Below are 22,286 nucleotides of genomic sequence, written 5' to 3' on the forward strand. Positions count from 1 at the left end.
GCTGTGCTATTCAGAGTATCGTATTTGTAGTATAAACGTTTCTCTTTTAATGGTTGCATCGAGATAAGAAGAGTAAAAGGTATGTTTGTCGTTGGTCTTTTATGATCCCTTCACAGTTGATTCTGTTAGACGTACGATGATGAAAGAAGATTATGACAGACCGTCGTATTGTTCACTGCACATCTGGCTGGCTCTCTGCGCAATGTTTTACTACGGGAGTAATTCTACAATGTATTTTGCCAATTTCATTTGTGGACTTGTGTTCTGAGCAGTTACGACGATCTATATTGTGATGCTAAAACTGTCTCTTTATGGCCAATTACTACTAGTCGTGAGTTCAGTAGTGTTAGCATGCCGTGATCAGTCGACAGTCTTGTAAGTAGAATATACTTAAATGGTCAGACGCCCGCTACGTATGACAAGACTCATGTATCGTAATTCTTAACTCTTTATCATTTTAATAGCACACCAACTGAGGACGAAACCTTCCGTTGAAAAATAGATTTCAAAATAAATAAAATAAAATGTCACAAATTTTATGCAAACTACTGACAAATAATTTAAATACTTGGATAATTTAATGTAACCATAAAAATTCTGAAATATGGATTACGATTTTAGTAACCTAAACCATAGGGTACATAATAGGGTACATAATAAGATACATGGAACATAAGAATAAGTGATTTAAATTTCTGTCAATTCTATTAATTCTAGAGTAACTCAATTCAAATAACTCAACTAACAATATCTTACTCAAGTGTTCCAAGTTCAATAAAAAACGCATCCTTACACTCAATCAGTCCAAATAATTAGTTCTGGGACCTTTAATTCTAGTAGAATAAGCTATAGAAGCATAAAACATCCACAAGTAGAGTAAAACCGCATAAATCAGACACATATGTAAATTTCAGAGTAACGTATTCTCTCTCCTTTACAAGTTATTTCATTTCCTCCTCGATTGAACTCTGCTATGATATAAAGAATATAATTGCTGGAAACAATTAACGGTGATGGAATAAAAGGAAACGCCATTTCCCTTATCTGAATAAGTTAAAATGAACAGAGGAAACACTTTCAGTTCTGCCGCCATGTCGCCACCATTGTGCGGTGGAAATGAGTCGACGTCGTGGAACACGTTTCATCAACCAGAAAGAAAGAAGGAAACTACAAAGCCGTAGACCTCCCAGCCCTCTGGTTTTGTATTGAATACGCGAAATGAGTGTTCACGACAACGTGACAACGGGTGTTAGGTTCGCTGACTGTGCACCATGAAGGCGACGAATCGTCTCTATTAGCTCCGCCAGTCGAAATTGGCTCGTATTCCGCTGTCGCTATAGTGAATCAAACTTTTCCTTTGGCTCTTTGTACTTCGCCCTTGGCAGGCCAAATATCCATCGGGGCTGTTGGCATGTAATGAGAAATGACTCAGAAATGAAAATTAATCAAAAAAAATTCGTTAACACTTTTTAGTTATTCGAGTCCTACTTGCAATATCTGAAAAATCAATATTCTGACGAGGGAATTCGCGATAAGAAAAGATTACTTTGTTCAACATCTAATAAGTTTTAACTGGCTCTTAAACTTTTAAGCCGGTCGAAGGAACTTGTCGAAATTTATACGCTTAATCCTAGTTACTTGGCGGCACGAGGAATCTAAAGTGGACATTTATCGTCTGACGGTGAAAAATATAGTAAAATGTAAATTCTCTGAGATGTGAATTTTCAAAGGTAATCAAAATTATATGTGTAGTACACAGATGAATGTTTGCTTTCATCTTAAAAATATTATACCTAAAATATTTAACCCATTAGGGTCTGAAGTTGCGTAAACGTTTATGCAACAGTTGACCTTAATGGGTTAAATAAGACTTAGATCTCTTATTGGATTAATTGTATTACAAGAGAAGAACTCGTAATTGGTCACAATCTCGAATAAAGTAAATAAATCGAGCGTTTCAACCTTAAAAGCACGAGCTACGAATTCAAACAGCTGCTTAGAAGGCAATAATATAATACTGGCCGAAATTCCTAGCGCGACTTGCGACGAATCTGTATACAGGAAATCAACAGGGCTTGTAGGCAAGGATGTCAGGAATTTTGGTAATAATTCGCTATGAATTTCGAGCATTTGATCATGTCTACCCATATCCAACTCAGCTGCAGCTTTAACGAACAGAGGCCATGAAGATCGATGCATATGAAACAACCATAAATATATTTTGTGTAAAATTAACTTAGAATTTTACTAGAATACATGTGTATCGAGCTTCAGATCTAGACACTTCTAGATCTCCAGTAGTACTAATAAAGTTAGTAGTAGCGATACAGTTAGTGGTCAGACAGCAAATGTTCCTCTCTCCCCTATACAAACTTCAAACTCAATGTTCTTCAAAGCGAACTTCATACAGAAAAATTATCCTTCAAACTTTCAACTCATTTTTTCTTCTAAAAATTACAATTTTTTAACTTTCCCCATCAATTCTGAACCTCCCTGTACATCTCGAAAAGAAAGTGAAATCACATTCGTGTTCGATTATTTCACCACAAGCGACACGAAAACACTCTACTCTCCACCCCCTCCAAGTGAAATAAAAATCCTCGAACGCATCGCGGCTCTGCGTTAAACGATCGTCGACAGAGCGTCCCTTTGACTTCTCTGACGAACAATTCCACCCTTTTGCGTTTATAGCTCGGTGAACTGCGGGGGCAGGGTCAAAGGAGGCGCGGCATTGTGAGATCGCACTTTGTCGCTGCCTGCTACGAAAGTCACAATGCCGGGGGAAAGGTTGACCTTAGCGATTCAACCAGGCCGGTTTGTTCTTAGCGCGACCGTTCCTCCGGGAAAATTGGCTCACAGCCAATGAACCGAAATGTGGGCCAAATGTCTTGCTCGCATCCGTGCACATTGTTCCATGGATTCGCTGATAATTCCGGCCCATTCCCGTGGCTGTGTCCGATGCAAATGACGCCGGTATATCTTCGACCTCTAATTGTACTTTTTCTGCTTCCAAATCGATTTTTCAGATTTTTTGGTGCTAGTTTCTTGGCACGAATGTTACTCTTATTCTGTGACATTTTAGTACCGTGACACTGGAAATTGGAAATTGTTTTCGGAGTCCTGGATTCACTTTAAATAAGATAAGCCAGCATAATTTAACCAATGCTTTTAAATTCGCTATCCATGAAAATCCATGAAAGAATAATTAAAATCGTAAGTGTTCTAGACGTTAAATAGACCTTTAAACTTGGTGAGACATCGTTAATTTTATTAAATTATTGTAAGTATTGTAAGAGGCTAAACGTTGGCCTGGCAAAATTGTGGTCGTCTACCTTATTGTAAAGGTACTGATAGGAGAAATATAGTTTAATAATTTTCTGCTTTTTAATCAAGAGGGCATAGTGGGTACTAATATAACTTCTTGCCAAATAGTAATAAGCTCATTGTTTGAAGCTCCTCTTTCGATGGCACAAATGGGCCATCCATCCTACTGTTTCAATAAAATCGTGTCTATTGAATTTATTGATAATCTTGTAGGTAACTGACAGTATGTCAGATGCAAATGGCGTCGGTAGGTCTTCGAGGCAGCTGGTCTTCCATTTCGCAGCTGATAACTTCTCATCGTTCCATTTGTACCTTTTAATTGAAAGTTTTTAGGTTCGAAGTTCTTCGGTCTCTATTCATTGCGAAAACTTCGAATGCACTGTTTCCATTGTATGATGTTCTTGATAATTATCCGACCATCTTTCGAAATGTCAATATTGATTTTGCATCGGTTTTACCTCTGATAAATATTCAGGAGTATGGAATATTCGAAAAATATACAATGAACGAGATATTACTATCGCTGCGATAAACGGGACCAGGTTTCGAACAGGTAGGAATTTCCAGCATGACTGTCGGTGTACCAACGTTACGTGCAACTGATTTCGCTGAAAATCTGCATACATTACGCGGTGCGTCAAATGCAAACGATGACAATAAATCTACAACGTCAAGCATGAGTTCAGCTGCAATTAGAGGAACGCAAGACAGGATTGTTGGGCTGGCTCGAATGTAACCAGAACGGCAATTAAAAAGTTCGAGGTATTCGTGGTATTCTTCGTGACCCCGTGAATTTTATTCAGACAATTTAAAGCTAAAAAGCAACCACAAAACTTTGAAACCTGGATTTTAATAACTGAATAGTAGAACATACCTGAACTTTCGTATATTAAAATAAAGGAATCAGGTATTTTTGAAGGAATACTGAAGAATAGTACTGTAATATTCACTGATAGAAAATGAAGTGAAATTTTAAATTGCCCACAATTTATATTTGCTTTTTCTCGCACCTTGTTTCAATCTGAGAAATATCGTTAGTCATTGATGACGAATAAAACTCAAGTGTAAAAAAGAATTAATAATTTTTTAAAAACCTAGGAGCGATAGTTTGATTTTTTATATAAAGTATGCAATGGAGAATACAAAGATTGTACGATAAATCTTCTTCTCTAGGAGCTTGCCCAACGAATAAAACGCCAGTGGCGAGCCTTCAGAGTTAATCACCGTCAGAGCCAAGTGGAATTAACCCGATTCGAAAAGATGATTAATATAGCGTGGAAGTGCAGATAATGGTTGTGGTCATCGTTTATTTCTCAGAGTTTAATTTCACTCGTGTGGCTACGTTTCCGAACAAATTCTATATTTTTTGTTTTATTCGCTGATTTACATTTACAGCCCGTGGACATCGATCGAAGGGAATTATTCAACTGTCCCGGGAAAGGGATAATTCACATCGAAAAGAACTCGCTCAGCAACGATGAATGGTTTCATTAATCGTGACTGAAACATCGTTGGTCTTTTCTACATTTCTGCCGTGTAATTGCACAATAATAGGTGCCTACCAGAAAATGTTCCATTCCCATTTTCCATTTAATTACAATTGCTGACAAATTTGTGAGTGGTTCTTAAATTACAAGGAATCGGACTAAATACGGCTACCAAACGTTTTTAAATTAATTCCTGCGACGAGGAATTGAAGAGAATACAATCTTCTTCATTTCAAAGTAAATTCTTTTAAAGAAAGACTCAATATTCTTCATTTACATTTCTACCATTCTTCGAAATTGTATTATTTGAAATGAATCACGGTCCTGTTATGTATATTCCTATTCATTAATGTAAATTTTCTTTTATTCTATTTTATACGAAAATGTACCAGAATATATCTGTTATACACTTCCAGTTTTATACATATAGGCACCTACCTACTTTTTCCTACTCAGCCACCAAATAACAAGGAAGTAACTAAAGTACCTGCAAGAAATAGCTGACTCAAAGCTACACGTTCAAGCGTTTACATCCACATCGAAGGACAGTCGCTAAAACTGTATCGAATAGTTTCCTACGTGTCAGTTTCAAGGCATCGGAAATGAGGAAAGCCGATGGAAGAACCTCGGGGCACAGGGTTACTTTCGGATTGACGATGCTGCGTTTCACTTCGCTGCACTTTCGTTACGTTCAAAGTATCGTTGACGATATATCGGCTATCGTTTCAGAATATCGCGTGCGCGCGCGCGACTACGGAAATATCAATTCCCCAGGGGGTCGCAGAACTACACGCCAATTTCTTTGGCACGTAAGCCAACCCCACTCGTTCTAATTTACTTACTGCAGGCGTGACTCCCCTTGCCAGCGAGTTATCATTCCCCGTGCAAAAATTGGGGATGGAAGAATGCAGAAGGGTCGATTGAAATGTAGATATTTTTGGAGAAGGACTTTCAGAGGACTTCGACGGGATAATCGAATGTCTGCTCAGAGTTGAGGGGATTATAATGGAAACGTCGAGAAGAGGATCCAGAGGAACTTTCTTCGGAGAAAGAAGATTATGAAACTTTTATGGAAACCATCAGCTGGTGTATGGGTGAATATTATTACAATTTCTGAAAATTATTACTTATACCATTAGATCGTTTATTTCGTAGCTATGTGCACTATGAATAATAAGCTATATACTATACTAATCGAGATAGGACTCAATACAATACAAAATACGACATGAAACTCTTTTTGAATTAATGATAATTTGCACAGTGTGTATAATCCTCACCCCACGAGAATGTAAATAATGTTAGTTTAATTTATGGACCCTTTATTAAGAATTATTTTTCATACAAACCCCTAATTATGCTTCTCGCTGTAGCAAAATTTATTATGACAAAATTGTTAGTCTTCGCATTAGAATGATATGTCTATACCTATTTTCTCTCTTTTTCATAATACAGCAAAATCAATTTAACTCCAGCTAAACATTCGTGCCACCATCCACATGGTCATCACTCGCCCTGCGCGATCTAGCAAGTTTTGCGTGCGTAATCAGCGAAAAAATCATCGGCGTGGCTTGTCACTGTCGTGTCGTGCTAACCAGCAACTAGGTCTCGCATATGCACGTAATGGGGAAAAAGCAAACGACAGAATCGTGTTGATTAATCGCTGGCAGCCTGGTTTTCAAACCCTTTGTTCGTCCGTATTCGGAGGAGAAACGGGGGTAGTCGTTAAAATAAAGGTAATTGTAATAAAGCTTTCCTCCTTTCATTCATAACTGGATCCCCGTCTGAGCGGAACTGCGCGAACAAACAAATTATCGAGAACGAATACCCTTTCTTCTACCTTTCTCCTAGGGCAGAGGGAGAAATAGAGTCGAAGACCTCGACAGAAGCATACGATTATAGGAAACGTCTTTGTGCCTGCAATTTCTGAGAGAATTGTGGGCTTCTTCGATATTCGATAATAACTATTTCAGTACAATAAACGTTCCTATAATGCGGTTTCCATACAACATGGAGCAAAAATTGCGACAGATAAGAGTCTTAAAACGCGATGTCTCTATAATATGTACTTTTATGGTTGAAATTAATGGGGAATTCCCCTGTCGTCCATGTAACACGGTACGAATTATTCTGATTTACACTAAGTCTGAGTTTCTTATAAAGCAGTTTCCATATAACGTAGTACGGATTTTGATAAATGAGTGAAACACAGAAAAGTTCTTTTGTAGTAGAATATGAATATTTTATAGTGGACATATTCTGCAAAATAAACTATAACAAAATTGAATGTTCATAGAGTACTTCTCAAAGTTACTAATATTTTGATTACATGAGAAGGAAAGTGTGAGCCACTATATTTTAAGTATGCCCAGATTTTTAGTATATTTGTATTAATATCTAAAATATAATAAATCTTTATAAAACTTAACATTCTGACATTGATCATTTATGAATTACGAAATTGCCTAACATTGGCGAAGTCATCGTTGATTAATTGATTTCACCCGCAACAAGAAGCGAAACTTTTCACAAATACGTGGTAAATTAAACCAGACTAGCCATGTTAATTAATTAAAAAGGGCAACCGATCACATCGTACGAAGTAATTTCCATTATTGTTCGCGGAACGCTAATTATTCCTCATTCCTCCGCGGGTTAAGGAGGGAAAAAAGACCACGGAATCGAATTCGAAGTTCCAGCGAATCGATATCACCACCCATGCGGAATTAACCAATGAAAGTGCGTCAACAACGGATCGTGTGCTACTAACTTCCACTGTTGTTGCGGGAACTTTAATTAGGCTCGTTTCGTCGAACTCCCAATCCAACAAAATGAGAAACATAATAATGAAAATACGAAAAACACGTTTCCAATAACTTATCGACCTCAATATCGCAAACGTTATAAGAAGGAATAAAATATATTATATATTGACGTAATATAAACTGTGTTTCCTTTTTGATATAAATTAAATTCTACTTGAAATTCATTATTATAAATAAAAATGTCAAGCAGTAATTTTGTTCATATTAATTCAGGTAGTAGGTGCTGTATTATATTAAGTTGCTCATTAGAGCGTATTCGACCCTGTAAGTCCTGAATTTAAAAATGTTTTAAATTACACAAATATATAATTGCACCTTATCGTCAAAAATATTTTCTACGTATTATAAAATAACTACTACTACTTAATATTGCACCTACAGCCAGAAATAAACAATCCTATAGTTTTCATCTAAGAAGATATGTAAATACTTAAGAGAATTGAATAGTCAACCCTCATCTGTTTCTGGTGTCCATTTGGCACTATTTTCAAGTTGCAAGATATATTAATGTGCTATTTATAGACAAATTTATCTGAGATTATAATTTTTCAGGGAATAGATAAAACGTGTTATGTTTCTTTTTGTTAAAAGAAGCTATAAGCGATAAAAAAATCTCCAAATCTAATACATTGGAAGAAATATAAATGTAATGTGAGATGTGTTTGAATTTTGAATACATAATTAGTGTGTACGAATATTGAACGAAGAGCAACACTAAAAAATGGAGCAAAAACAGAAGTATGGTACGTCTTGAATTATTAACAACAGTAAAAGATAATGAAAACAGTAGCTGATGTGTCTTGAATCACCAACAGCAATAGATAATAGAGCTCTCTAACTTTATTGATATTTTACCATACTATCAATCTGACACTCGAGGAACACATTTAATTGCGCAAATGAGAGTCGGATGACGGTTAAAACATAAAAGCTTATTTAAATCTAAAACAGCCTAATTAAAGCAACCCAAAAAGGCACCCATTATAACAACTCCATCCTCGCTAAAAATCACTCAAACGTCCCACAAAAAATCCTCATCCCTGTACAGCACATTCTCGTACAGCCGACAATGGAGGCATTTATCTGATAGTATCACCGCAACGTTCGCCTCGCCTCGTATCGTTGGATGAAAGAAACCGGCGTTTCGCCGGGGGCCTCGAAGCGCTAAAAAGGGGCAGAAACACCGGTAAACCGAGGCGACAATGGAAAACGGTAGTCGTCGGTAAGCCTCCGTTAACGGGATCAGGAAATCTGATTTTCCGATTCCCATTCAGGCCACTTTTTCCCACCGTTGAATAGGACAGGGCAGAGAGGAGACAGTGATGACGAAAAAACGGAGCGAAGAGGTAGCTGGAGGGAAAACGAGGGTGGGCAGGAGCGTTGCACGTACGGGTCCCTCCTCCGCGTCGTCCTATACATAATTCGAGTCCTCGTTCCTGAAAATATCGCGGGCTCTGCGAACGTGAGCCGCGTTTCGAGGAAGAACGTGTCGGTGGTATTGGTGGGCAACAGGAGTATTGATTTTCTGGTACGATACGGCAACGGCGAGGTGGAGCCATCGCAGCTCCAGTGGTAGCGCCGCCATATTTGTTTCCCCCAGGAAGACCAGGGAGAGACTGCGGAAAGCGGATTTTCCAGGGGCTTCTTCCAGTCGCTGATTCATCGTCGATTAACGTAAGTACACACAGTTGACGGGGGAGCGTTAGAGCACGCGTTTTGCGCGCCTAAACGCCGAGACGAGCGTCTGCGATACGGTTTACCGACACGCGACACTGCGACACGGAGGAAGTCGCCGATCGCCGCGAGGGTTGCTGTCCACCAGGCTCGTGTAAACAACGTGCCACGGAGCTTTGACAGGTGGTTGCTTCGAGTTAAGTGATTGGTTTGGGGTACGTTGTGAGAGTATCGTGATTACGTCGGGATGATTACCATTGGAGGCGTGAAATCTCGACCGATTAACGCGGGATCAGCGTACAGTGGCTGACGCAGACTCATGGACGAGTCCTTTTGTCTGTTGTCTGCTAATGCTCCACGTTTAGTGTGCGATTTAATGTGGTGGAAATATTGCCTATCTTTTGGCGCGAGGAACTGATTCACTGGATGCAGAGGTGTGCAGTAGGTCCAGAATATAAAAGAAAGATCGTTAAGCGATTGATCAACTTGCCTATTCTTAGACGCAGCACGTGGTGACAAGGCAACGTGAATTTTCGTTTGCAATGGTGGCTCGTTGTCTAAGTGGATTCGCGTTTGCTACCTCGGGATACAGAAAATGCACGCTGACCTGCACCTGCAGTGTCGTAATTGCATCCGTGAGGATTGATTTCGCGAATAAGGCGGTCGAGGTTTTCGCCAAATCGTGGATCATCTTTGGAATGCTTCGTGTTATTTTATATAACGCATTGATCTGTGAGTGGCCGTGATCTCTTTATACATTGGGACCTGATTGGATAGAGTTGCGTGTGATGTAAATTGAAGTTCTACAAGTGCGTTTGATTCGTATTTGTTTTCTGATCACCTTAACCATCAGAAACTTAATCAGACAATCAGAATCCCCACATATATGTCTGAGTACATACATATATTCCTTTAATAACGTAGATATATCGTTTTATTAACATTTACTGAATTTTTTTCATCACGTGTGAAGTTTTACTGTAAATAATTCAAAAGTGTGGGATTAAAAAAAGAAAAAATATATTTTCAATTATCTTCTAATTCTTTATGATAATAATTTAAGAACTGATTATTTGTTCCCTTAAGTCCCAGAAAATTGTTTGCACTCTGAAATCTTCATTGCAATAGTAAAAGTAATAAAAAGTGTTTTCATAAAATATTACGAAATTAAATTAAAATACCATAACTCGCACAGAGAACCATTGTGTCTCTTCGATCGCACTTGTACAGCATCAATATCCAAAATTAATTTTTCAAAAAACTCCAAACTATACTACGTACTGTACGAACGCACTATCTATACTTCACAGGTCTTCCATTTACTGATATTTAAAGCCAGGTGATATTTATAGCCGCGCATAGATTCCACTGTGCCATAGGAACGATACTAGATCAATCGTCTCTACAACGATGCGCGATAATCGATACGACCTGCTCATTTTTCATACAACGTCGCACAGAGGATTTCCGTCAACGATTTTAACTTCAGCGAATAATATCCCCGAGCATATTGAACGACAGATTCAAAGGATAAAAGTTTCCGAAGCACTGAAAAGGTAGCAGGACGAGCTTTTCTCTGATGAAATGTTTAACTTCAGGCGAAGTTTGCACAAAGTGGACACAATGGCATGTTTCGCGGAGAGATCGAACGCAAGAAACCCAGAAGGGGTGCGTTTCTTCTACACGTATTTATGATCGTAATGAATCAGAGGGACACAGGAATTGGTCCGAAATATTCATAACCGTGCTCATGGAGAATACCAAAGTGTCTTGTTCGTTTAACGAGCAGCTGAAACGAGAACGTCGGTCGCAGTGACGAACAAAAGCAAAAGGAACAAAGGAAGCGGTGCTTGCTTAACTAGAAGCGTGGACGACAAAGAAGACTATAGAAAGGAGTAGCATCGAGGAATATTATTATGTATATCTTGTCGCATTAAATTTATCGAGGTGCCAATTCCTTTCAGATATAAATTAGACAAACGAGATAGGAGCTTACATTTTACGCATTGATTTTTTTAAGATATTCTACTTTTCAATTTACAAGTCTTCAATTATCGTGGTTACTTGGTGAAGTTTCAAAACTTGAAGTTTGCGCAACAAAACTTGTATAGATCATAATTTTACTGTTAACTCTTTGAGAGTGGCATCTCTGCACAGTACTAGACTCTCACTTTTTGTGTGAGGTATTTTATACTTCTGTTTAACAGAATTTTTCTAAATATTTATTCAATACCATTGAGTTTGAAAAACACAAACTCTTTAATGATTTTTCTTTCTACTTGTACAGTGATTTTACTAGTGAAGACGCACCGTTGTCGAAGAATTGACCCTTTCACAGTGCCATAAATTGAAAAATGTACTGAACAATGTGTATTTGCTCATCTACATTATTTTTTTCGGTATAACAAAAATAATGTGATTTACCCATTTTGTATAACAACTCTACATTACTACCTGCCTTACTCGCATTACACTACGAAAGGGTTAATATTCAGTGATCAGTGTTTCCTGTTCTAAATATTCCCAACTTAAGAAAAAAGGATAAAATTATGAAGAAATAATTCTCGAAGAATTAATTCAGGAAAAGAGTGGAATACAAATCGCTAACTCCATAAGAATTTTGACCCACTGCAAAGTCACCCCTCTAGCAGTGGAATTCCGCTGCTCCAGCACTGGAATTGCAAATGACAGGGGGATACGCGTGCTAGAGAGTTGGGTCACAAAGACCAGAGCGAAAAGCAGCGAGGCGCCACACCGTCTGTGGCTGACGCTCGATAAACTACGTTACGTGCTAACGCGTCGAGCCTTCTACTTCTTCCTTCTCTCCTTTGCTTTTTTCTCCCGCCCAGCGCTTCCTTTCCCGTTGCCCAACCCCTCCACAAATCGTGTCACCTCCCTTGGAAGGTCCTATCGTGAGCGGAAACTGTGTCGCAACCTCGTGGGCGGCTTCAATTTCTCGGGAATGAAAAAACTGGAGCGTACATGTTATGGAAAATGCTCGCTGATAATTAAGTGGTTCTGGGGAATAGGCCTTATCGTGATCCTGGCTTTAATTTCTCGCGGTGAAAATACTCGCCCCTCCTGCCTTCTCTCCAGCGCGGTATCGCATTGTAAGGGTGCTCCACGGCGTTTCGAAAACTTGTTTTTCCTACCTTCGCGCGAGCAGGTGCTATGACCTCGCGAGAGACCGCGTAATTGCAGTAATTATGGATCTCTGTATTCTCGACTTTGCTAAATATTGTGAGATTTAGGAGGAAAAAAATCGGTTCATTCTCTCCAAACCCTTCTGCAGCGAAATGGGGGAATTAGAAATGGTTAGGTGTATGAATGTTACAAGGTACCCTCCAGTAGGTTGTAAAAGATAAAATATGTCAGCATGAGGACACTGTAGATGACATTTCAAGAGAGTAATGTACACAGTATTCGATAACATCGAAAAACTATTTCACATTATTTTTCTCGTATAAATAATGTCATAAATTGTATTATAATTTTCATATAACTTTCCCAAGTAAATGATATTAGGTTTTAATTTTTTATAACGTATAAAGTCATATTGTGAAACAATTTTTCATTATAGATGATTACAAAAATTTTCTCATTTTTAACATTGTCTTTTCAAGGTAGATTGTATGTACTAAAATATGGCAAAAATCAAAAATGTTGAAATTCTAATTGAGGCTTCGTTTAGAGTTATTAAATGCTGAAAGGGTACCTAAAACGCTCCTATTATGTGTCTGACTCAAAGGCTTATCCTATTAGTGCTGTTGCATCTGATAATCTACTACCGGTAATGCGTGGCCGCAGTAGAATAGGTTCCTGCGTCAGACACATTAGAAGCACAGTTTGGGTGCGTTTTTAATCATTCATAACTCGAAAAAGGAAGCCTTAAACGCAATTTCTTAATTCTTGATTTTAGTACTTATTTTGGCATATAGTTTGGCATGTAATTTGTTTTAAACAAATTTTCAAAATTCCTTAGAGGTCGGTAGATCTCTGAAATTAATCAGGATACAGTTCAGACAAACTTATAATGAAAAGGGAAAGTTTCTACGTCAACGCAATTAATTATGGGTTAGTGCTTTATACATTGCGCTTTTTGTTTTCCACGCTTCTATTGCTTGTTGTTCAAACTGTGTCACCTGTTCTGAAAGCCCTATGGCGAGAAAAACTGTGTCACAATTACAGCGGTGGCTTGTGTGGAACGCTGATGGTCTCGTGGAAAACGTAACGCAATCGTTGATGAATATATTAAAAAAAATTACAGAACATTCGGAAATATATACTACATTTTTCCTAACCATGGACTCAAATTGATTTCGATATTTTTGTTTTTTACCAGTTACTGATATCGTTTCCATTTCTCTTTCAATTTTATCATTTTCACATCTTTAATCATCAAATAGAAACCACACAATAATGACATATAAATGCAAATGTGATCTCGAGTGCGTGCTTCACTTAAAACGATTAAACGAAATTCAATGTTGCTAATCGTTGACTTAATTCCATCCATTACATTCGAATAATATTTATTCCTGTTCGTATCGTGTTAAAACACAGCGGTATTGATATTCATAAAGCCTCTAGAAACACCTGTGCGCAGGTTACACTCTTAACTATGAAAATACCTAGCACACTTAATCGATCCACTTAATTGATTGGTTGCGTGGAGCTCATACAAACGCGGTATCGTTCACCAGTCCATAGTACAAATTAAAACTGAACTAGTTCCAAGTATTCCACGCTATAGTCCTGCTTCAATATTATCAATAAATAACTTACCTACCCTAAGTGCTACGTTTGTCAGAATAGAAACCAATAAACACTTCTGTTGCAACTGAAAAAATTCATGAATGAATATGGAAAGTGTTTTCAAAAACATCATCAGCGAATAACAAAGATATTGGAAGAAACTAATTACAAGATCAGAAAATACATTTTTCTCGAATACGATCTCTCTTGCCAAGTCAAGGACTTTGGGACAATTACCAACCCCTAAATTTAACAAGCAACACCTCTCTCAACATCCACCGGATCCCGCCATCTCTGGACGATCATCCTGCAACAGAAATCATCCTGATGCACGGCGCTATATCGATGACGTCAACTGCGGCAGAGCACGGCGCCGTTGCAGTTTGACCAGGCGCATGTGCGAGCAATCGATCGATGCGCGTCGCCGCTCGAGCTTTTCAACCGCGCACCTCACACGAGGCGCAAAGCGACCGAAAGGAGAACACGCGCGCGGCCAGCCATCCTTTGCCGTGAAAGGAACGCCGTGGTTCGAACTCGCAAGAAACATCGACGGGAATTGTGTCATCTCCGCGGTTCGCATCTCTCTTTACCCCTAAACATCACCAAAACTGCCGAAACATCATCTATAACGTCTCGTCAACCCACGCTAACATTCCAGAAGCAAGTTCAACGTTACAGCAAAAAACAAGGTGGTAGAAGGCTGACAGACAGTCTCGAGGGCGGTGTGGGATCGATCAGTTGACAGCTGGAACACGAAACGCGAACCGTTGCGATGGGGAGAGACTGTTAAACACTCAGGGTGTCGTTTCCATGGAATATACCGCTGGTGGTACGTACAGCCCACGAAATCTATAAACTCAGGTATTGATAAAGCGTTGATGCCCTCCACTGCGGGCTCCGTAGTTACAGTTTGACTCTGCGCTGAAGAAACCGTCAGAGGAATAGACAGTGCGTCGAGTATCACCAGGATGATGTAGAGTCCGGTACAGTGTAGCTACGATGACGATCAACCCGACTTAGAATGTAAACGCTTGGAACAGACGCTCGAGAGTCGACATCAGGATCCTCTTGGTGATCGAAGCGAAGAATTCGGCAGGATGCCGAAGCAAGTGGAGGACCCGGTGATCCCCCCGCAGGACAGCAGGATCTGCGGGACGATCTGCATCTGCCAGATGACTGCTGTCCTCTCCTCAGTCGCGCTGGTTTATCTGACCGTGGCAATCTACATGCCGAGCACCAGAGCCTTCCAATCTGGCATCAGCGAGGTACCAGTGATGTGCACGACGATCCGCGCGGTGAACGCGGATAATTGTGATTGGGGCAGCTGCGGGGAGTGGTGTCTCTCGAAAACGTCAGGTCCCTGCGTCCAGATCCATGTCAACCTCCGCAGAAACGGTTCGACGATCTTATTAGCGAACTGTACGAACACGACGAATAAGACTTGCTATGGTATCGATCAGGAGAACGCGAAGAAATCGAAATGCATAGCTGATGAGTGCAGGAACCTAACCGGTACGTTCAATTGCTCCTCCGGAGTGTGCATCAATATTACCGACGCGTTCGAGTGTATATTCCACGACACTGACCCACCAATGAAGTGTTCCGGTAGACGCGGCAAGATTACTTGTAGAGACATAGATGGTTTGTTCAATTGTAACCGAGGGACTTGTGAACGGATCAGAACGCCGTATAATTGCGACCGTAGGTGCGTCGATATCCCCACCAGGAACAAGAATATGATCCTTCTGACCGGGGACAAGGTGTACTTGAGTCAATGTGAGAGGGCTATAGACGTTCAGAGTAATCGAGAGATCTGGCACGAAGATCGTGGTGACGTTATGATGGCGTCTTGCTATGGGATCTTCAATTCTACTCTAGGTGTGGAGGCTGTGGATTGTATCAATGGTTCCGTCCTCGAGAAGGATCTTCTCACTGACCTGACCAATTTTACTTATCTGTCCTACCTCAACATATTCGCCACTAAGCCGCTAGACGAGACCAGGATGGTCGCGCCACCTGAGCAAGACTTGATCATTGCTAACGAGAGCCGGCTGTTGATTAATCTTGAGGGCTGCGTTAACACTCTTCGCGACGAGTGCAAGGAGTTTCTTCATGAGTATGGCAAGGATGGATCCGATCATAATGCACGCGCCAGATTTCCCTGCTATTATGCAGAGAGCAATACCGGGGTGGTCGTGTCTCGTTTCAACCTGGAGAACACCTACAAAGAGTTCCTGATCGCGTTGCTGCTGCCGAGCATTCTGTTTGTTGTTAGTTGCCTGACGTTGATCTTTTGTCAAAGGACCGTGGTGGTCGGGGACGACGCTAAGATGAGATTCAAGGGAACCACCGGCGCGTCGCTAGCGTCGAAAGAGAAGAGCGCTTCGGGTAACCTAGAGGATGCTGGCGGAGGAAACTCTGCTAGTGCGCTCTGAGATCCGGCACGTAAGAATCGTTAAGCGCTGGGATGACAATACTGCGACTCTGAGCAATTTCAATTGAATGTACTAAGCTGAACTAATTGGGCAATTGAGAATGTTTTAAGATAGTTTGATACTGGAACGTGTTCAGGCTTTTAGATACGTATGGAAAGTTGTTTGAGATTGGAATATTTTTTATATAGGCCATATCATTGAAGTACAATAGCACAAAGATCAGGTCACCTGACTTCTTATGCTTAACGTGGAATAATCCTACATGTTCTACATTTTTACTAAGACAGGGTCTCGTACTTTTGGCTGCTAGTTTATGCGGTCAAAATATGTGAGCTCATTTTACAGGGTATCCAAGAACTAGTGGCATAAATATGGCGTAGATTTCACATGAAAAAATAGATTGAAAATGTACAGTGAAACTTTTTTATAATACATTTCGTTTTAGAGAAAATTTTGTCCAGATAGTACGCGAGTGTAATTATTCGCGGTCTGACTACTGACTCTACTGAATCTACTGTAAAGTGCCTCTGTGCCCGTTTCTAGAAAATGAAGTGGAATATTAAAAAATGTTATTCTATATTTCTGACTTATTTATTCATACAGAAACATTCTAGTTCCAGTTGCATCACCAGTTCTCGGATAATCTGTATTTATTTTGAAGATGAAAGTGTAGACATGCTTTCATCGTCAGGATAATTAATATCTGTGGCTGTAAAGAAAAATTGTATAAGTAGTTTTTCCTAGACAACCTTTAGATAATCAGGACTCTAGTTAACGTCGTTTAACCTTCTAGCCTTTAGAAAATTACGTAGTCGTCTACTTGAAATTTTCAAAATCACAATTATCTAACTTTAACCCTTTCGCTGCACATTCGTGTCCCCATCCATTCTACTATATTTGCATTCACAGACTACAGTGGAATATCGCAGCGAAGAGGTTAAATACACATAGCAATAATTATCCGTCCCTGAGGCAAATATTTCTTTCTGTTAACAGGCATTCCCCTCCTGGAGGCGAGTCCGGCTCGTCAGTCGATATTCTCCCTGCGCGGGCAATATTAAGGTGTGGGGAGGGGGGGAACGCGTGGTTAAAATTCTCATCTTGCAAAAAGCGAAAACAAAAAACTGAAATACTTCAGCAAAACCATCAACCGAGAAAACAAGCAAAAAAGAGAGCAAGCGGTAAAGAAAGCAAAACGTGTATAACGAAGCAAAGATTTTTTCCTAATTCTACTGCCTGCACAAAATACTTTCGAGAGCGCACGTGCTTCATTTCACACGTGTTTCGCATACACGTGGACAGAAATCGCTTCGAGGTGTTCGTACGGGAACGGATGCGCGGCACAGCTCTCGCCTATTTCTCTCCTGCTGACGGTATAGGAGACACAACCTGAATTTGGACTCGAGCATACTTTTGGATACGACCAAACCGGACGGCAAGACAATTCGGCGTCTTTTACACGTGACATTCGTCGGTAGCTTTTAAGTGTCCCCCTTACTGATTGATTCGCCGTGACATATAGATAAGGAACGTTTACTGTATGATACCTCTTAACTAAACAGATATTAATTAATTACATCACGTACACATACACACACCGAACACTTTGAGAATCGAAGGACGTGCCTTGCTGGTATATGATCGATCGGGAACGACCTTTGCACCAGTAGCAACTGCTCCACACTTTGCTTCGTAAATTATTCCAAAATATTTCAATTTTACGCTTACTGTACAGTTCACTCAGCGCTGGCCTATGCTGACAGGGGAATAAATATATAAAAAGTTTGCATTTACTTCGATCGAAAAGTACCAAAGACCCTTCATAGAAAGCTCCACGCAAGAACAAAGTACTTGTTCCAAGAAATCAGAAGAAAGATTCACGAAACTCGCAACAGAGTACGAATAGAAAAGCTCGTGTCTTCAGGGATTGAAAGAGGGTCCTAGTGACCCAAAAAATCGTGCAACCATTGAGTCCGACGAGTCGACAGTGATCATGGGTGCTCAAGAAGAGGACACCAAATCGAACACCGTAGCTGGTGTACTACCAGCAGTGGAGGTCCAATCTCTAGTAGAGAAGGCCAAATTTTATACGTCCCTCTGCTTGGGCACCACAGCCATACTTGCAGTTTTCGCTTTTCTCTTTCTGATCCCTTTCGTCGTTGAGCCAGCGATCTCCACTATTTTAGCGGATTTCTCTCCTCACGCCGTGGCTTGCGTTGTCACCGATCATGTTTACGCTGAGGGACTCAAAAATTGCTCTTGGGCAAGCTGTAGAGAAGGTAATGTCTCTATTTCTGTGTAATTGTTCCTTTGAAAGTCTTCATTATAATTTTCCTAAAGTCAGAGTCACTGTAAAATATTCTATTTTCTCGTTGTGAAGTCCTTCAGGAAGTATAATTTCATGTTTATTCTACTTCCATTGCTGTACTTTGTAATGCATAATATCTGTATTCGAAATTGAAATACAGAAATTAAAAGAAATAAAAAAATCTTGAAAATTTGAATATTGCGAAATCTGAATTTTGATACTTTTATATTTATAAAATATGATTCGTGGTTGCAGGTTGCACCAGCGCAGCTCTTCGTTGTCATCAGATCAGAGTAAATTACACGAGGCTATCCTACGAAGAATTCATGGCAAAACCACTTGGTTCTATTCCATGGGACGTCCCCGATACGAAATTCTTTGTGAACACGGAAGGCTGTGGTTACCCACCTAGAGTAAACTGCTCTGCTTTCGCGAAGAAGTATGGGTATTCGAATATGGGCAAGATATTTCCCTGCTATTATAGCAGAACACATCCTGAGACTGTCGTTGCAAGGTACAATTATAATTTTCTGCTGCATTCGTGGACAATACCACAAATGAAAACACGAAACGTATCATGTCTAACGCATATCGAAAGTGGGACATATCTTGATAGTTATTTAGAGATGGAGATCTCGAACATATTTATTTTTTTCAACCGTAAAATAGAAGTTATACTCTGATGATATCATTTGCTATAAAATTATAATCATATGTTTTATGCGTTCACATCTGCTGCTTCTATTTTTTGTTCTTAACAGTATGATCATTACTTTACGTAGAAACTCATAAACAAGTGCATGAAGAGGTATTATTTAGTTTTTAAAAAATATTAAAATTGTCTTCTTTATAATATTTTTATATGGTTCCAGGTACTCTTGGGATGATAATCTGAGGCACTTGGTACTAGCTTTGGTAGTGCCCACAGTTCTTTTTGGAGTGTCCCTTGGTGTACTTTGCTACTGGTATTGTCCACCTATGAGCAAGAGTTGCAAGAGTTACACCAGAAAGGAAGAGTAAGTAACGTGTATGTATGCAGTGCCCAGTGTGGCTAGAAGAACCTATACCTTATCACCACTCCAGGACTGTTTCAAGGAATTAACACTTTTGCTCGAAACAGTAGAAATAAAGGGATATATGTTTATTCTACTTACTGTGATTCCATAGAAACTCAGAAATACAGTAGCTAATAATATCAAGTAGATTTTTATAAATCTAACAATTTTGAGAACTCATAAAGTATTCCATCTTATACAAGTTAGAATATTAGTCCATTTATGTAAATATTAAGTCTTTAATTGAAATGTTATGTTTAGTTCCTCGAAACAATACTTTCCAAAGTAGTTCTGTGTCAAGATATCTCTACACTTTCCATCACAAGTTTTCTGTTGACTTCCTACAGTATCTTGGGAGAGGATGAGTTCGAGGAGGACGAGGAAGAATACTGACTGCTACCAAGGGCTCACCCCCCTGCGCGGGAGTGACGCCAAAAGAACCACTGAAGAATCTCCAGCGTGCTTTATGTTCTAAATTTAAGCGATCGTTCAGAAGCAATAGCGACACTAGGGACACCTTGGCAACGAAAAGATTCGACGAGTTCTTAATTTGAGCACGGCTGATTTATTTCGATCCACGCTACTTGCCTAGAACCAACGGATCGTTTAACTAATGCTTACTCCACTTTTTTCTCTCCAAGAAAAAGAAAGAAATTCATAATATAGTAACTCTACTCTTTTAGAATCCATTTATGATTCAACTCGATATATCCTAAAATTCCAATAGATCAGGGGCAATATCGTGTCCTTATTATCGACAACGCTTCCTCGAAGATTTCTCCGTGACACGCTCACAGTATGGACCGCGATTATGCTAAGATCGAAATGCTCGACCATTTTACGGATCACGGGATCGTACATCGAAAGTTTTATCCATATTTTTCAACGTATTCGCCTGTAAAAGCTAACCAGATGTCTGCGATATTTTTACACCGAATACTGTGGAACCAAACCAGATAATCTCGTTTGACGATTTCGAGACTTATCGGCCGCTTCTAAAATATCGAGCGCGACCTACGATTTTTTATACGAACGCAATAAAGACGAAGCTTATCAGAATCGTGAATTTGCGGAGTAAAGTAGACCGGTGTTTAGAGGACGAGGGAGCTCAGTCTCGATCATCTACCAGTATTCCAAACACGTGGTTCGGAAGTATGAAAAAGGTGCGCCTTCCTAAAACGTGATAAACTTAAGCGTAAGGAACAACACTCGTCAAGTGTGGCACGTTTTAATACGCAGCGTTCGTTTGTAATAGAATAAGTGATGAAATGTGCTCGTGTACATGTATTTGTAAATCGTGTTTACTCAGATTCGGTTAAAACGACGCTTTAGGTGATAAACGATTGTACATCTAAGCAACTCAAACGAAATTTATCTATTCCGACCTATCTCTGCTCTAAAGGAATAATATTCGATGCATCGTTTGTGTACGAATGATAGTAAATGGAAATTACGATACTATTTCGACTAGCATTTTAGAAATGGATGAAAAACATTTTTGAAGATATCCGCTGGATGATACATTGCGCCGAGATCTGGGGACATGCGTGTTCTCTTCGATGATAAATTAAGCGAAAGTAAGGTATCGGGGAGAGCTAAGTGAGCTTGTACTTTTGCTGAAAATTCTGTCGAGCGTTCTATAAGAACGAGGAAAATCAAATACTCGTGCAGGCTCGTGTTGCATTCGTGTTTCTATTTCCTCTATCGTTGATCTTAGCAGTTTTCGAAGAAGGAAAAGGAGAGCAGCAGAATTTTTCAATTTGAAATGCTACTAAAATTTGCTATGTGATTAGAAAAATAGACGAGTGAGGGGAGATGGGAAATTTATTTTTGGAACAGGTTTGAAACGAAGGAAACCTGTTGATTGGCGATGAGCGAATGGAACGCGAAAATGTGAAGGAAAATGGTACTCAACGCCTGCAGGGATTTGTCTTCGCACCAAAAATGAAAATTCATAGGTTAAGTTTAGGCTATAAGTCAAGTCTGTGAATATAATCGACTATCGTACGGAGATTGATATAAAAGAATTGTTACGAATTTTTTACGCGGACGCCAGTCGCGTCGTGGTTCTAGTTAAGCGACGATATTATTCGCGTACTGCACACGCGCAATGGCACGCACGCATGCGTCGTGCGTATAGTAGTTTACAGCTGTAGATGTCGGTTTCTTTTTGAGTTCAGTTTTTGAAGGGACAAGCGATCTGCGTTACATAAACTGCGAAACTACTCGACATAGCTAAATTAGTTAGCAATAACTTCCACTACTACATCTGAATTTTACAAATTTAAATACAATATGCAATACTGAATTTCTTTGTCATACAGGACGTTTCATAACTTGTAATTATAACTTAGAAGGCGATTTCAATACATAGTTACAAAAAACTTTTGTATGAAATATTTCTAGTAATATTTGAAGATTTC

The 22,286-nt window shown here is 39.5% G+C and overlaps 3 protein-coding genes across 4 annotated transcripts in view; 2 read left to right on the forward strand and 1 right to left on the reverse strand.

Moving 5' to 3' along the window:
- The window catches only part of LOC143185487 (cilia- and flagella-associated protein 298), an 83,796-nt gene that overhangs the window by 33,553 nt on the left and 27,957 nt on the right, over positions 1 to 22,286 (reverse strand). The gene's annotated exons all lie outside the window — the stretch shown is intronic.
- Positions 15,113 to 17,627, forward strand: Teh3 (tipE homolog 3 phospholipid transfer protein). The gene is made up of 2 exons (XM_076388703.1): positions 15,113 to 16,510; positions 17,497 to 17,627. Exon 1 carries the CDS (start codon positions 15,163 to 15,165, stop codon positions 16,498 to 16,500), a length of 1,338 nt encoding a protein of 445 aa, XP_076244818.1. The 5' UTR covers positions 15,113 to 15,162; the 3' UTR covers positions 16,501 to 16,510; positions 17,497 to 17,627.
- On the forward strand, positions 17,946 to 20,812 carry Teh2 (tipE homolog 2 phospholipid transfer protein). Of its 2 annotated transcripts, none has more exons than XM_076388705.1 (4): positions 17,946 to 18,779; positions 19,064 to 19,322; positions 19,681 to 19,835; positions 20,211 to 20,812. In XM_076388705.1, exons 1-3 carry the CDS (start codon positions 18,494 to 18,496, stop codon positions 19,826 to 19,828), a joined length of 693 nt encoding a protein of 230 aa, XP_076244820.1. In that variant the 5' UTR covers positions 17,946 to 18,493; the 3' UTR covers positions 19,829 to 19,835; positions 20,211 to 20,812. The 2 variants fall into 2 exon arrangements, with proteins under 2 accessions (XP_076244820.1, XP_076244819.1); XM_076388704.1 differs by having other exon boundaries at positions 17,949 to 18,779; positions 19,681 to 19,824.

The sequence above is a fragment of the Calliopsis andreniformis genome, chromosome 12 (assembly GCF_051401765.1).
Source record: "Calliopsis andreniformis isolate RMS-2024a chromosome 12, iyCalAndr_principal, whole genome shotgun sequence".
In the NCBI taxonomy this organism is placed as follows: Eukaryota; Metazoa; Arthropoda; class Insecta; order Hymenoptera; family Andrenidae; genus Calliopsis; species Calliopsis andreniformis.